Source organism: Micromys minutus (assembly GCF_963924665.1).
Source record: "Micromys minutus genome assembly, chromosome: 18".
In the NCBI taxonomy this organism is placed as follows: domain Eukaryota; kingdom Metazoa; phylum Chordata; class Mammalia; order Rodentia; family Muridae; genus Micromys; species Micromys minutus.
Window position 1 is genome coordinate 24,648,104 of NC_137953.1, and position 14,033 is coordinate 24,662,136.

Consider the following 14,033-nt stretch of genomic DNA (forward strand, 5'->3'; position numbering starts at 1 on the left):
ATCCTCCCAATCCTATCCCAAAACAACACAAAACAAAGAATATCCACGTCTGCCTCACATGGGATCTGTTTCACATAGCAACTGTGGTCCTGATATAGCTGCCCCTAGTGAACTAAAACCCTCCTTGCAGGATGACTCTCCCCATCCCCTGGAGACATCCCTCCACTGCAGACCGAAGGACAGGCAAGGTCTGACTTCCCTGCCTACCACGATCTGCACATACACTCCCAGAGGTGGCTCGGCCTCCAGACACGTTAAGAGCATTAGTCCCAAATAGCCACGTCAACCAGCAGCGAATGGGACCTGGCAGTATAAGACACCAGTAAATGATCTGGCAAGCTACCTGTCTACTGCCCAGATGGAAAAATGAAAGAAGGTCACGATGAAGGAAGAGAAGGCCAGAAGAGCAGGCAGGACATGGGATGACCTTCGGCACATTAAAATACTAAGGAAACGCTTCAAAGCACAGTCAAGCTGTCCCGTTCTGTTAAAGGGTATTACTCTAAGGCAACTAACTGCACAAATTAAAAAGTTACGTTCCCATAGGTAACTCATAACAAGGGTTGGGTCAGAAAAACACACCCAAAGTCAAGCCATTCATATGAAAGCAGGGTAACCTGCAATGCCCCCACAGAATCAAAGTCCTGCCAACATATCTTCCCAGGGTGGGAAGCTTGACAGCCTGCCAGTGGCCTCCAGGGACCTTCCTAGGAAGAGTACTTTCTCCTAATTCAGAAGCAGCCCCAAGGCTCATACCTCACCAGCAGCACCCTAGCATCATCTCCTCTGCCAAATACACTCACGCTTTAAATACTGCCTGCCTACGTGAGCGTGCCCTGACTAGCTGGTAATCATTTCTCCCAGTCCACCCAGGTGCTATTCAGCCCAGTGTGGCTCTTCTCAGAGAACGAGGCCTACTGAAGCAATGAGCCAACTTAAGCAGATTTATAGCTGAATGCCTATACGGGAGGCACCTCACCCACATGCAACCAACCAAATCCTCTCCCAGGAATCTGATTTTGAGATAGAGGCTGGTTGGTCATGGGTACAGTGTGGAAAAGCTGGCTTTCGTTTGAGGAAACCTCCCATGCAGTCCCTTGGGGATCTGGAGACAGCCTTCTCAGCTCATGTTTCTGGAATTTTCTTACAGCATCAAAGATGAGTTCAATAAATTCCCTCTGCACTTTGTTCTAGGCAGCTGGAACTGGTTTGTGTTCTCTTCTCAGCCATAACAAGGACATGGCTTTCCTCTGTGCCTATTCTGTTATATCCCAACATTAGAAACTTAATTGAATAACTATGCAAAATAATTTTGCAACGAGACTCATCACTGGGGTTCCTTGTTCATAATCTATCCACTGAAGGCCTCCTGGATACTATTCCTCTACACAAATACCTCTAATAGCTAACAGGCCTTCTATGGAATGGCTCCTCCACACCTCCTGATCTAATTATCAAGGACTTCTTCCTTCTTCTGTTCTTTGAGCACGATACTGTTCATGCCTAAGCTTTACGCACACCTTTCTTTCTTAAGCATACTCTCTACAGTGAAGAAATAAAATCCCATCAATACTCGGGACCTATCTGAAGCATCAGGTTCTCCCCCAAAGCCTTCCCCAGCAGACAGAACCCCCCCCCCCTATTGGAACTGGCAGAGGCACAGATACCTGCCCTTCACTTGGCAGTCTCGGTATGCCACTGACTTATATGAGACACAGAGTGTCCTCTACCTCGGAGTCTAGAAGTTATTTATTATCCAGATGGCCAATGTAATCACACCTGTCTAAGACTCGTGCTTCATCCCCCACTTCAGCCTCCCTCTGCTCTCTCCATCTCTACAGCTCAGAACAACTTCTATGTCGCTGTGTAACTTAGAGCATATGTGTTCTTCCAGTAGAAATGTAAGCTTCATAAGGTCAGGGGTTCTGTTTTAATCACTACCCCATCTCTAGAACCTGGAAGAGTAGTCACTCAATAAGTATCTGCTTAACGAATAAACGAGTTCGTAACTGACTGGAAACGTGGTGAACTGAGCTCCATCAAATCTATAATTCTTGGAGAGCAAAGGTTCCCAAAGTCCTATCTTCTGGACAGCTGAGGCAGTAGGGAACTTGTCTCAAATGCAAATGCTTCTTGGACCCAAACCTCCAGAGCTAGCAAGACAGAAACTGTAACAATCGCTGTAGGTGATTTGGATGCATTTAGTTTGAAAGCTCAGAGCAGCACAAGCTGACCTACCTACCAACACAGTGGGTATGGATCAAATGCCTGCATCCTGGAGGTCTGCAGACAGGCTGGAAGGCTGCAAATGAACCAGAGAGAGGACTTCTTGCCAGGATAATGAAAATGGTTTAGTCCCAGGAGGAAATCAAGAGTACCCACAAGTGTTGTTTCCCTTACTCTCACACCTAGAAATTGGATGAAGCTGGAAAGGCTGGCCAGGAGCTTCACAGCGCCAGCAGGTGGAAGCTGCATCTGCTTGCCTCTGCAACAGTGGACACGGGGGCACATTAACAAGCCCATGGGGGCTAAACAAAGCCACGTCCAAAGCAGTGGCCAGGAGCGGACATCTTTGTAACTGTGAATGTCCATAGGCAGAAAAGGCCCATTGTCTTCAAGTGTCTGACAAAGACACAGCAAAAGAACACAAAACAACACAACAACAGCAAGAAAACTGTGGTACAGGGTTCTCCTGCTGTTTCTAACTCTACTCAGAGCACCAGTCCTCACTTTCTTTTCCTTGTTATCAGTTACTTATTGGAGGTGGGGGCACGTACATCACCAGGAGAGGCGGCACCTCTACCCACTGAGCCATCTCATCAGCCTGACAGTTGCCAGTTTCTTCTGGCAAAACCACCAAGGCAGCTAACGTCCAAACTTCTAGATTTCTTTCCTCTCTACACACACTTTGTACAAGGCCACCAACGTTTCAGGCTGGAGAGAAGATGGTCCAGTGGAAATTTTCATATTGCTATTTAAGCAGTCATGGGTCTTGTTCCCAGTGCTAACCTCAGGCAGCACATAACTGCCTGTAACTCCAGCTCCTGAGGATCCCACACCTCTGACCTCTGAGCAAATACTGGATATGCATATGCTCATATCCACACACAAACACATAAGTAAAAAAAATAATTTAAAAAAAATTTTTAATTACAAAAAGACTTTCACCCTCATATCCTAACATTCCACAAATCCCAAAGCAATAGAGACCAGAGAGAGAGCCATTCCTTCGCAGTCCATCTCCCTTGGCAGCCACTTCTGAGAGGGAAATATGATCCCTGAGCCCCAGGACCCAAAGTCTTCATGGACTTCCTACTCTCCTTAGACAAGGTCCAAACCTCAATAGCCAGAAACCAAAATCTCACCAAAGCTGGCTGGCTCCTGGCTGTTACATTATGTGTTTCCTATAAATATGTGCAATTCTATGTCGATTAACAGTTTTTAAAGCCAATCTAATGTTTTTAAATCTTTCCCTCCAGCTTCCTCTTACTTTCCCCACTTGTCACTGCCCCACTCTCACTGAAACCACACCAACCAGGCCTCGCTTTGGTGACACCATGCACCCCCTCCAAACGGTACTATCAGCCATACCACCTCCCCCCACCAAATTCTCCTCCTAAGCTCCTCCCTAGTTCATTTTGCTCTTCCTTAGGTCTTAACTGGCAATCTAGGAACTCCATCCTGACCACCCCCATCTCTTGCACACACATAACATATAGTTAAGCCTTCTGTGTGAGTCCATTGCTTCTTGCTTTTCTTCCACTATTTTCATGGCAGATTACAGAACATAGATTACAGTCATAAACTGCCTGCATTAAGATTCCCGCATGACCACCCAATTCTCAGGGGTCTTGGGCAAGTCATTTGGATATTCTCAGCCTTCCTTTCTTATTCTGTAATGAGGTATCTTCCTGGCTGTCTTCTGAGGGTAGGTGAATTCTGTGAAGGCACAGGGTGAATCTAGGTATGGCCTCTTGTGAGAGCAAGCAAGCTCTGCTATTCTTCTTCTTCCAGTCTCGACATTTTGTAATGACTTACCTGCACTAAATGACAGTCTCAGAGAGAAGTGTGTAAGACTAGAACTCTTAAGGGTAGATAGCGCGTAAATGCTATTGTTGTGCCATTGCTCTCCCTACTGTCCTATCAGTCATCCCTAGAGGGAAGAACTTGTTCTAATGGGAATTATTAGTTCAATTACTTTATAATGAAAGGAACAGATCAAAGCTATACAACCGACAAGCACAGGAACAGATGCTCAACCTCTTTACTGAAATGAAGATCGAAACCTTGATGATGGGTCAGCAATACGGCTCAGCCAGGAACAGAGATTGCCAACAAGCCCAGCACGCTGAGTTCAATCCCCAGAATGCACGTAGTACAAGGAGAGAATTAACACCCCCAAGCTGAGCTCTGACCTCCACCTTTGCTTGCACTGTGGCATGCATATGCGTGTATAGGTGTAGATTCATACACACACAAACATACACACATGCACACATATGCACACCCCCACACAATAAATAAATAAATAAATAAATAAATAAATAAATAAATAAATAAATAAATGTGTGTCTGTATATAAATGATTTTTGTTGTTGGTTTTTGTTTGTTTCTTTCTTGTTTATTTTTCCATTGTTGTTGTTGTTTGGTTTTGTAAGACAGAGTCTTGCTATGTGGCTCTGGCTATCCTGAAACACAGGTATACCAGGCTGGCTTCAAACATGTAGACCTGCCTGCCTCTGCCTCTCAAATGCTGGGATTAAAGGTGTGTACCACCACATCCAGGAAATATAATTTTTAAAAAGACAACTAAAATGTTCAAAAAGAACATGAAGAACTAGGAACAATGACGGAGGGAGGAAATTATAGAAAACAACTGTTAGATACTTTTGAGATTCTGGGCCTCAAAAACCTAGATATCTGCTCCATTTGATTCAACAATTCCACTCCTGGGTATATATCCAAAAGAAATGAAATGTATGTTCAAAAAAAAAACTTATAAGCATATAATCTATGTTTTTAGGGTTTTGTTTTTACACATTATTAATTTATATGGGGTGTGCCATGACATTCTCGTGGAGGTCAGAGGATAACTTATGGGAGTCGATTTTTTCCTTCCACTATGAGCATCCCAGGGGCTGAACTTAGGCCATCAGGCTTGTCAACGAGTACCTTAACCACTGAGTCATCTATCTCATGAGCCCTGTGCATTCTAGGAGAACGGCATAGCATAGGAATACCTCAATAAAGCTAGGTTGGTATAAAAGCTACAACTGAAACAACGGTATCCAGGTCTGGGGATATAACTCCGCAGTAGAGCTTGGCTAGAATGTGCAGCCCTGGGTTCAATCTCCCAGTGTATACCCCAAAATAATTAACACTAAGGATGACCATATCTAAGCATCTGCTTTGTGCCACATAGTACCAACAAACTAAAATGCTTTTCCCTGGAATTTCATAAAAGAGAAGTGTGCCTGCTTGTATTTATACAGGAACCCATTCAAGCACATATCAAAGGCTCAACAGTTCCCTGCCTAATGGACTTACGAGGGCACAGCCCAGGGTTAGTAACAGCAGCCCGAAAAAGTCTGAAGTGAGCTGAGGTTATGTGGGCAAGCCCACAGGGCTGCTCCAGGCCACCTTTCCCGCAGTTTTTTGTAAAGCCGGAAGGGGAGGGACGGGAGGTACACACAGGCACAGCATTTGAATTCCCATAGCCTGAATTCAATGTTTGCACAGACCTTGTTGGTCTTGGTTACTTGGTTGGTTTAAAAAAAAAAAAAAAAAAAAATGAACACAAGGTTCTTCTTGTAACTCCCCAAAGATTTAAATGAGCTCATGCATATTTATATATAAACGAAACAGACCGATGCCTAACATCTCAATAGTTCAGTACAGTGGCTGAGATTATGGGACACCTACCTCCTCCTCCCAGTCGTCAGAGCTAAGGCTGGGTTCACTAGACAATCCAGGGATGAAACCTAGGGACCAATCAAGAGGGACCATCAAGGAGGCGGGCGGGCATCACCCACTCTTGGAGGTCTAGTTGAGTGGCCATTTTACATGTCTGAAAAGCGTGTGCCGCTGTGCGGGGCAAGAGGAAAGGAGGAACTGTCCTGTCCGCAATCTCAAGGTCCCACCTACCGCTGTGGTCGCGGACGGAAGGTTCAGTCCACTTTCAGGGGACTGGGGAGGGCTGCGGAGGGGTCAGGGGCGGGCTGATGGAGGTCCTTGGGGAGTGAGGGGTCACGGGGTACCTGGAGTCGAACTTCTGACCGTCGAGGAAAGTCCCCACATAGTGGTAGCGCACGAAGTCGCCGCTGCGCACCGTGCGCGGACATTCATCAGGCACGAAGCTCCGCTGGATCTGAAGCTCCGAGCTCACAGCCAGGCCCAACACCGGAGCCGCCTGTCCGGTCACCCAGAGCAGCAGCAGGAGCAGGGACCGGCGCCGCCAGTCCCGGGCCCCGAATGCCATCGCGCGGCCTGAACAGGGGAAGACGAGGGGCAAGACTGGGCGCGCCGCGGCGGTGCAAACGTGGAAAGGTCTCCCGGCTCGCCCCGGGCCGCAGCGCCCGCCCCCAGCCCCACGTCCGCCCCCTGCCCGGCCGAGGGGAGGAGCTACGCCCAGTCCGAGGGGCGGAGCCGCGCCCAGCCGGAGGGGCGTCGACCGGCCCAGACAACGGAGCTTGGGAATTCCTCTGCCCTCCCCATCCTCCAGAAGCCGGGAGAGGACCGCTCCTTCTGCCAGGACCCGCGCCAGAGCACTGCGGGTCCCAAGAGACTCCTACGTGGCAGCAGATCCAGTTACCCCGGCTGCTCTGTGAAAGGAAGGAAGCTTAAAAGTTTTTTTTTTTTTTTTTTAGACTTAGTTACTGGAGTGTACACAATAAACAGGCTGGAACTATCCCTCGGGATGTTTTTGAGTTGCCTTGAGCTAATGTGGTCAGCGACAGTGAGTTCCTGAACATGTGAGAAGTTGACCAGAGTTACCGCTAGTTAAATGCATCCTCGATTTATTAAAACTTTGGAATGCTAATAGTAAATCAACCGAGCTTTCTCAATTCGTTTCTGAAAAGCTGCCAAATAAGCCAGATGCCAAAACCTAGTCAAGACACCAACGAACGAAAAAAATAAACAACGGGCACCAAATGAGGGTTTTTTTTTTTAATGCAAAGGCGCTAAATAAAACGTAAGCAAATGGAGTACAACAGTCACCTGAGTGAGCCGAGTTAACAATGTTTCAGAGACATCTGCAAAGTGAAGAAAAAACAAGACACTTTAAAAATTAGTATAAAGCTTATTATTAGAATCCAGCGATCTAATAAGAAGCTACAATGAAAAAAATGTTATCAGTTTTCCTAGTGGTGTGCCCTAAGTTACAGAGCAAAGGATAGAGGAAAAGAGAAATCCATACTAACTTAGCTTCAAGCTAAATCAACAAAAAGAAAAGACAAGGAAAGAAAATGCATTCATTCCACATTGCTTCCCTGGACCCTGAAGATCAAGACCACAATCTACTTTAGAATCAAGCAACCTGAGAATCAATCAAAACCTCTCTTTACTCCGAGCCTGTGCTCTTAATCGCTGAGCCACCTTTTCAGGGCTCCCTTCCAGCTTTTTCCCAGTAGTTTCATGGCTTATATTTAAGATCTCGATCCATTTGGAATTGAACTTTGTATACAGCAAGAGATACGATTCCAGTTTATCCAGCATGGAAGCATATTCAGTTTCCTAGCACCATTCACAAAAGAGAAGGTCCTTTTTCCAGAGGGTATTCTTGCTGCCTTATTGAAAATCAGATGGCTGTATATACGTGTGCATGCTAGGGATTGAACTCTTGTCTCACGAATCCTTGGTAATGGATACTAGGCAAAGGAAAGGCTTCTCAGAGTCATGCATAGGTAGGTGGACCTGGATTCAATACCCAGCACCCACGTGACAGCTCACAACTGACCTTAACTCCAGTTCCAGGGGATCTTAGGCCTTCTCCTGGCTGCTGTGGGCATTGCAGATCTGATGCAGAGATACACAGGCAAGCAAAACACTCATACACCTGAAGTAAATATAAATAAAGATTTATCTTTAAAAAAGAAAACCTAAACACTTCAGGACATTGGTCTCAATAATGATTTTTATAAGACTCCAAAAGCATGGCAGGCAAAAGTGAAAGACACATAGGATTCTATTAAATCTAAAGTTGGTATTAAAAAGAAAAAAACAAAAAGCATGTTCAAGGAAAGAAAACAACAGACACAGCCTCCAGATGGAAAGATAAACTTTGTGTCCTGTTCATCCCACAAGGGATTCATTTTTAAAATATAAGAATCGCGATTCATCACCTCCCCCTCCAAAATCAACAGTAAATATTCCAATTAGAAAACATTCAAGGGGCCTGGAAAGTGGTTTAGTCTGTGACAACATCCACCTGCCTTACCTATGTGCAAGGTCCTGGGTTCAAACCCTAGCTCCACAATAAATAAGCAAACGCATAAATAAATGAGAAAACAAACACGTTTCTCGAGGACAAATGAATTTGTGCATGTGTGTATTTTTTTGTCAAGGTTTTTATTTATGTTCAACAACACTAATCAAAGAAAGGCACATCAAAACCATAATGAAAGGGCAGAAGACATGGCTCAGTGATTAATAGCAGTTGCTGATCTTCCAGAGGACTCTGGTTCAGTTCCCACCACCTACATGGCAGCTCGAAACAATCAGCAACATTCATTCCAGAGGGTCTGATACCTTCCTATGGCCTCTTCAGGCTTTATGCACACATGTGGTTCACCAACATACATGTAGACCAAACACTCCTACACATAACTTTTTAAATAAATAAAAATGTAAAGATGTATAATAAGGTATCACTTCAACTCAAATGGCTGTCATCGAAAAGAACAAAAGCATGCTGTGAGGATGTGGGGAGAGAAACTTCTACATTCTTAATGAAACTATAAATTATTATTGCTGTTTGGGGAAATAGGAGGTTACTCAACATCTAGAAGTGATACTACCGTCTGAGGTGGACCTGGGAGCACAAGCCCATGAAGGAGCTACCTGGAGCCTGAAGCAGTAAGAATGGAAGTCCCAGGCCTGCTTGTGCTACGGAATGAATTCTGATCAAGGAACTTAGCAAGATGCCGTCTCTTAACAAAGAATGAGGACGAGGCTGGGAATGTGTCAGTGGTAAGGCACTTGATCCAATATCCAGGACTACAGAAAAAACAGGAAATGCTGGGACTATCACATGATCCAGTTATTCCATACTAAGTGTATACCCCGAGGAATTGAAATCCCAGTCTCAATGAGACACCTGCACTAGCACGATTGTTGCAACATGCTTTAGAAGAATGAAATGACATCATTTGCAGAAACAAGGATGGGTCTTAGAAGCATTATGTTAAAAAAGCAAGTCAAACAGAGAAGAATAGATACCACACATGTTAACGTGTAGAAATTGAACAGTTCATTTCAAAAAAGAAAATATATATACATATATCGGTCATGCCTAACCTGCCCAAACTGATCCAATGCCCAGCAGAAAGAGAAGTGAAAGGAGAAGGAAAATAGGAGGAAGGAGGAAGAGGAGGAGAGTAGGAAGTCACCAGAACATGGGAAGGGTATAGAAAAGGGGAGGAGTGGGAAAGGGATATTCATGTGTTGGGAGATGTTTTTGTGCACTGTGTAGTCAGATGCTGATTTCAGTCCAGAGAACTGCATGGTCAGCTATCTCCAGTCTCTAGGACTCTATGTTATGTAAAAGTTGATTGGTTAATGAAAGAGCTATTCAGCCTATTAGCTGAGCAGAAGAGAATAGGATGGGACTTCTGATCCCAGCCAAGGTGTCCCAGAGAGATGAGAGGGAAGGACCATGGGGAGAAAAGGTATGAATATATCACGAGGAAGGATTAGGAAGAGTTGCCATGAGAACACACACAGAGCAGAGTGAGCCAGGACAAGACTCAGATTTAAGGTAAAGGACCATGTGGCTGGGAAATAGGCAGCCTTAGACGGTGAGAGTAACTCAGAACCTTCCCAGCCTAGCCTTGCATCTTATTAATAAAAGTACCAGGTCTCACTCTTGGGCATATACCCAAAAGATGCCCCACCATACCACAGGGACACGCCTCAATGATGTGCATAGTGGCCTTTTTGTCATAGCCAGAAGCTGGAAACCACCCCCATATCCCTCAAATGAAGAACAGATACAGAAAATGTGATTCATTTGCACAATGGAATGCTATTCAGCTATTAAGTATAAGGACATCATGAGTTTTGCAGGCGAATGGATGGAACTAGAAGTCATCATTCTGAGTGAGGTAGCCCAAACCCAAAAGAACATATGCATTATGAACTCACTACTAAGTGTGTATTAGCCCAAAAGTGCAGAAAACCTAGGATACAACCCACAGAATTTAAGTTTAACAAGCAAAAAGGCCAAGTGAGGATGTTTCAATCCTACTTAGAAGGGGAAAGAAAATAATCACAGGAGGCAGAGGGAGGGAGGGGTCAGGGTAGGAGAGGGGAATGGAGAGGAAAGGGGGAACAGAATCAAGTTGGGGGGGACAGGAGATAAGCTCAGATGAACAGCAGAATGAATGGAAAGATGCAACTGCAAAAGGTGGAGGGCAGGGATACCCTCTAGAAAGTACCTGAGACTTGGGATGTAGGAGACTCTCAGGACTCAATGGGAGTGACCTTAGCCAAAATGTCCATCAGTAGAGAGAGGGAACAAGAAGTCCACCTCCAGTAAGCAGACAGGTCCTCAAGAGAAGGGATGGTATTACCAACCCACAGTGAAAATTTCTGACCCAGAAGTGTTCCTGTCTAAAAGAACTGCAGAGACAGAAATGGAGAAGAGACAGAGAGAAAGGAGATCTAGTGACCAGCTCAACTAAAGAGACAGCTCACGGAGAGTCTCCAAGTCCTGACACTACTACTGATGCTGTACTGTACTTCCAGACAGGAGCCAACCATGGCTGTCCTCTAAGAAGTCCAACCAGCAGCTGACTGAGACAAACTCAGATACTCACAGCCAACCATTGGACCAAAGTCAAGACCCCTGTGGTTAGAGTAGGGGAAGAATGAAAGAAGCAGAAGAGGAGAGTGACCCCATAGGAACACCAGTCATCTCAACTAATCTGGGACCCTGAGACCCCCCCCCCAGAACACTGAGACACACAGGCAGCATGCACGAGCTTGTCCAAGTCCCCCCACCTACACACACACACAGGGAAGAGGGACAGGGAGGAGGGACAATGACTAGATTGTAAATAGATAGATAGATAGATAGATAGATAGATAGATAGATAGATAGATAGATAGATAGTTAATAGGGAAAAAAAGTACCAGGTCTTTGTGTCTTTATTTGGGAGCTAAAATGTACTAGAACTGGTACAGAAACAATTAACAGTTATTTAGATATATGAGAACAAGGGAGGGTGTAGAACTCCCTTCCCAAGAATTACATTTATATTAATGGGCCAGTAGCAGTTAGAAAGACACATAATAATTTCTGATGTTTTATACCAGAAATTCTTAAGCTTTTTCTACACACGATCTCTTTCACTATGGCACATAAATATATAAAGTAGGCACATAAATCAAACATTTACTGATGACAAATCATAAGGAGTTTTATTTTAAAACAATGATATGCATTTTGTTTACCATTTATTAGAAAATAAACCAAGTTTGTGAAATAATAAAATGTATATATTTGTTTATTTTTACACACAAAAATTACTCCTGGCTGAATAGTGGATATTGTAGGACATAAAGATAATGGATTTTTCAAAGATAATTGGCATTTCAATGTTTAAGTCTTCAATGCTAAGACTACCATTTTGAATGAACACATACATACTACATCATGGTAGAAGCCTGCCTAGGGTCATGTAGAAAATTGTTGGTGGGTTTGTAAGCTGGTACAACCACTCTGGAAATCAGTCTGGCGGTTCCTCACAAAATTGGACATAGTTCTACCTGAAGACCCAGTTATTCCACTTCTGGGCATATACCCCAATGATGCTCCAATATACAATAAAGACACATGCACCACCATGTTCATTACAGCTCTATTTATAATAGCCAGAAGCTGGAAAGTCCTTCAGTAGATGAATGGATACAAAATTAGTGGTATATTTACACAATGGATTACTACTCAGCTATTAAAAATGACTTTATGAAATTCCTAGGAAAATGGATGTATCTAGAGAATATCATCCTGAGTGAGGTAACCCAGTCACAAAAAAACAGACATAATATGCAGTCACTGATAATTGGATACTAACCCCAGAAAGCTCTGAACACCCCAGAAACAACTCACAGGCCATATGAAGCTCAAGAAAAACAAAGGCCAAAAAGTGAAAGCCTCAGTACTTCTTAGGAAAAAAAAAATAAGTGTATAGCACCCTCTCAGAATGTGGTACACCTAGACCTTAAATCATTAATAATCCAAGATCTAGGAATATAGCCTTGTGGCAATTTTTGGTATTCAAAAATCTACTCACACCAAGAAAACTCTGACTGTTTCCATGTTATGTTCTGTTCTACATGTACGTTTTGCTTATGGTAACTAGTAGGATTTCAATGCATACTATCAAACCTCTAAAAGAATTAAGTACTACAAAAATATGTTTATATAGTATTATGCCAAAATGTTTTTTAAAATCTGTACATGTATCTCTCTTTTTTAAACAAAGTTGTAAGAAAAAAAGAAAATTCTGTTCCAATGAAAAGCCAAAATTCTTTAATGAACTTTTCATATAAAACTCAAAATTTATCAACAACAATGTTTTTGTTTGTTGTTTGTTTGTTTGTTTGTTTGTTTGTGGCACAAGGTGATGTAGCCTACACTGGATTTGAATTACTGACCTTCTGACTCCACCTTCCCAGAGCTGAGATTACAGACAAGCATCACCATGCCTGCCTCAAAAGTTATGCCTTAAAATCAAACATTCCTTTTTTAAAATTCTGTGATCATTTAAATATATGCTTATAATGTGCTTGGATCAACCCCTCCCATCATCCTCTCTGATCCCAATCCCCTCACCCAAATCTCTTTGGCTGAATGTGTGTGTGTGTGTGTGTCTTAGTGTGTGTGTGTGTACACGTACTTCACTAAATTTAATTAGGGTCTTTTCTATGAGTATGAGTAACCTTCCAGTGGCTACAACACTGAGAAATGTGATACCCCCTTTCCCAGCCATGAACTGCCTGTAGCTCCTTAGGGAAGAGTAGAGAGCCTCAAGAGCGCCTCTCTGATCCATGATAGAATGTTGATGACACAGACTTTGCAGGTAACATTCCATGCTAGAAGCTCAAGACTCCACATAGTCAAACATTCTGACACATATCATCCAAGAAAATACTAAATTATCACATGCTAAAAAAATCATGGTAAAAAAAAAACAGTGAAAGTCTTTGTTTTCTATAATGAAACCATTGTGCTTCTATAAGAGTAAGAAGCTTCAAACAACCCCAGTGAAGGAGCTGGAGAAAGGACTGAAGGAGCTGAAAGGGTCTGCAACTCCATGGGAAGAACAACAATATCAATCAACCAAATCCCCCACAGCTCCCAGGGACTCCAACCAATGAGTTCACATGGAGAGACCCAAGGCTCCAGGCGCATATGCAGCAGAGGATGGCGATGGCATTGTCTGGCATCAGTGGGAAGAGAGGCCTTTGGACCAGTGAAGGTTTATTTTCCGAGTGTAGGGAAATGCCAAGTTGCTGAGATGGAGAAGGTGGTTGGGAGAGGGAGCACCTTCATGGAAGCTATGGGAGGGGGATGGGGAATGAGAGTGGGGGAAAGGGGATAACATTTGAAATGTAAATACAAAGAATATCCAATTTTTTTAAGGAAAAAAAAGAAGCTTCAGACAGTGAAAACACTGGAATTTCTGTCAGACAGTGGTATCCAGTCTGTGACAGAAGGCATTTGTTGGCCCTTTGGAGAGCACACAGAGCACCTTCAGAACCTCAGCTGCATTGACGTTTGGTGGTGACCACAGATGCTGCCAGAAACA

At 43.8% G+C, this 14,033-nt stretch overlaps 1 protein-coding gene across 1 annotated transcript in view; it reads right to left on the bottom strand.

Moving 5' to 3' along the window:
* Nucleotides 1-6,580, bottom strand: part of FKBP9 (FKBP prolyl isomerase 9) — a 41,012-nt gene extending 34,432 nt beyond the window's left edge. The window contains exon 1 of the mRNA XM_080932091.1: nucleotides 6,258-6,580. Within this exon, the coding sequence (XP_080788217.1) occupies nucleotides 6,258-6,478 (221 nt within the window). The 5' untranslated portion in view covers nucleotides 6,479-6,580. The remainder of the gene's footprint in view (nucleotides 1-6,257) is intronic.
* Between the last annotated feature and the right edge of the window lie 7,453 nt (nucleotides 6,581-14,033).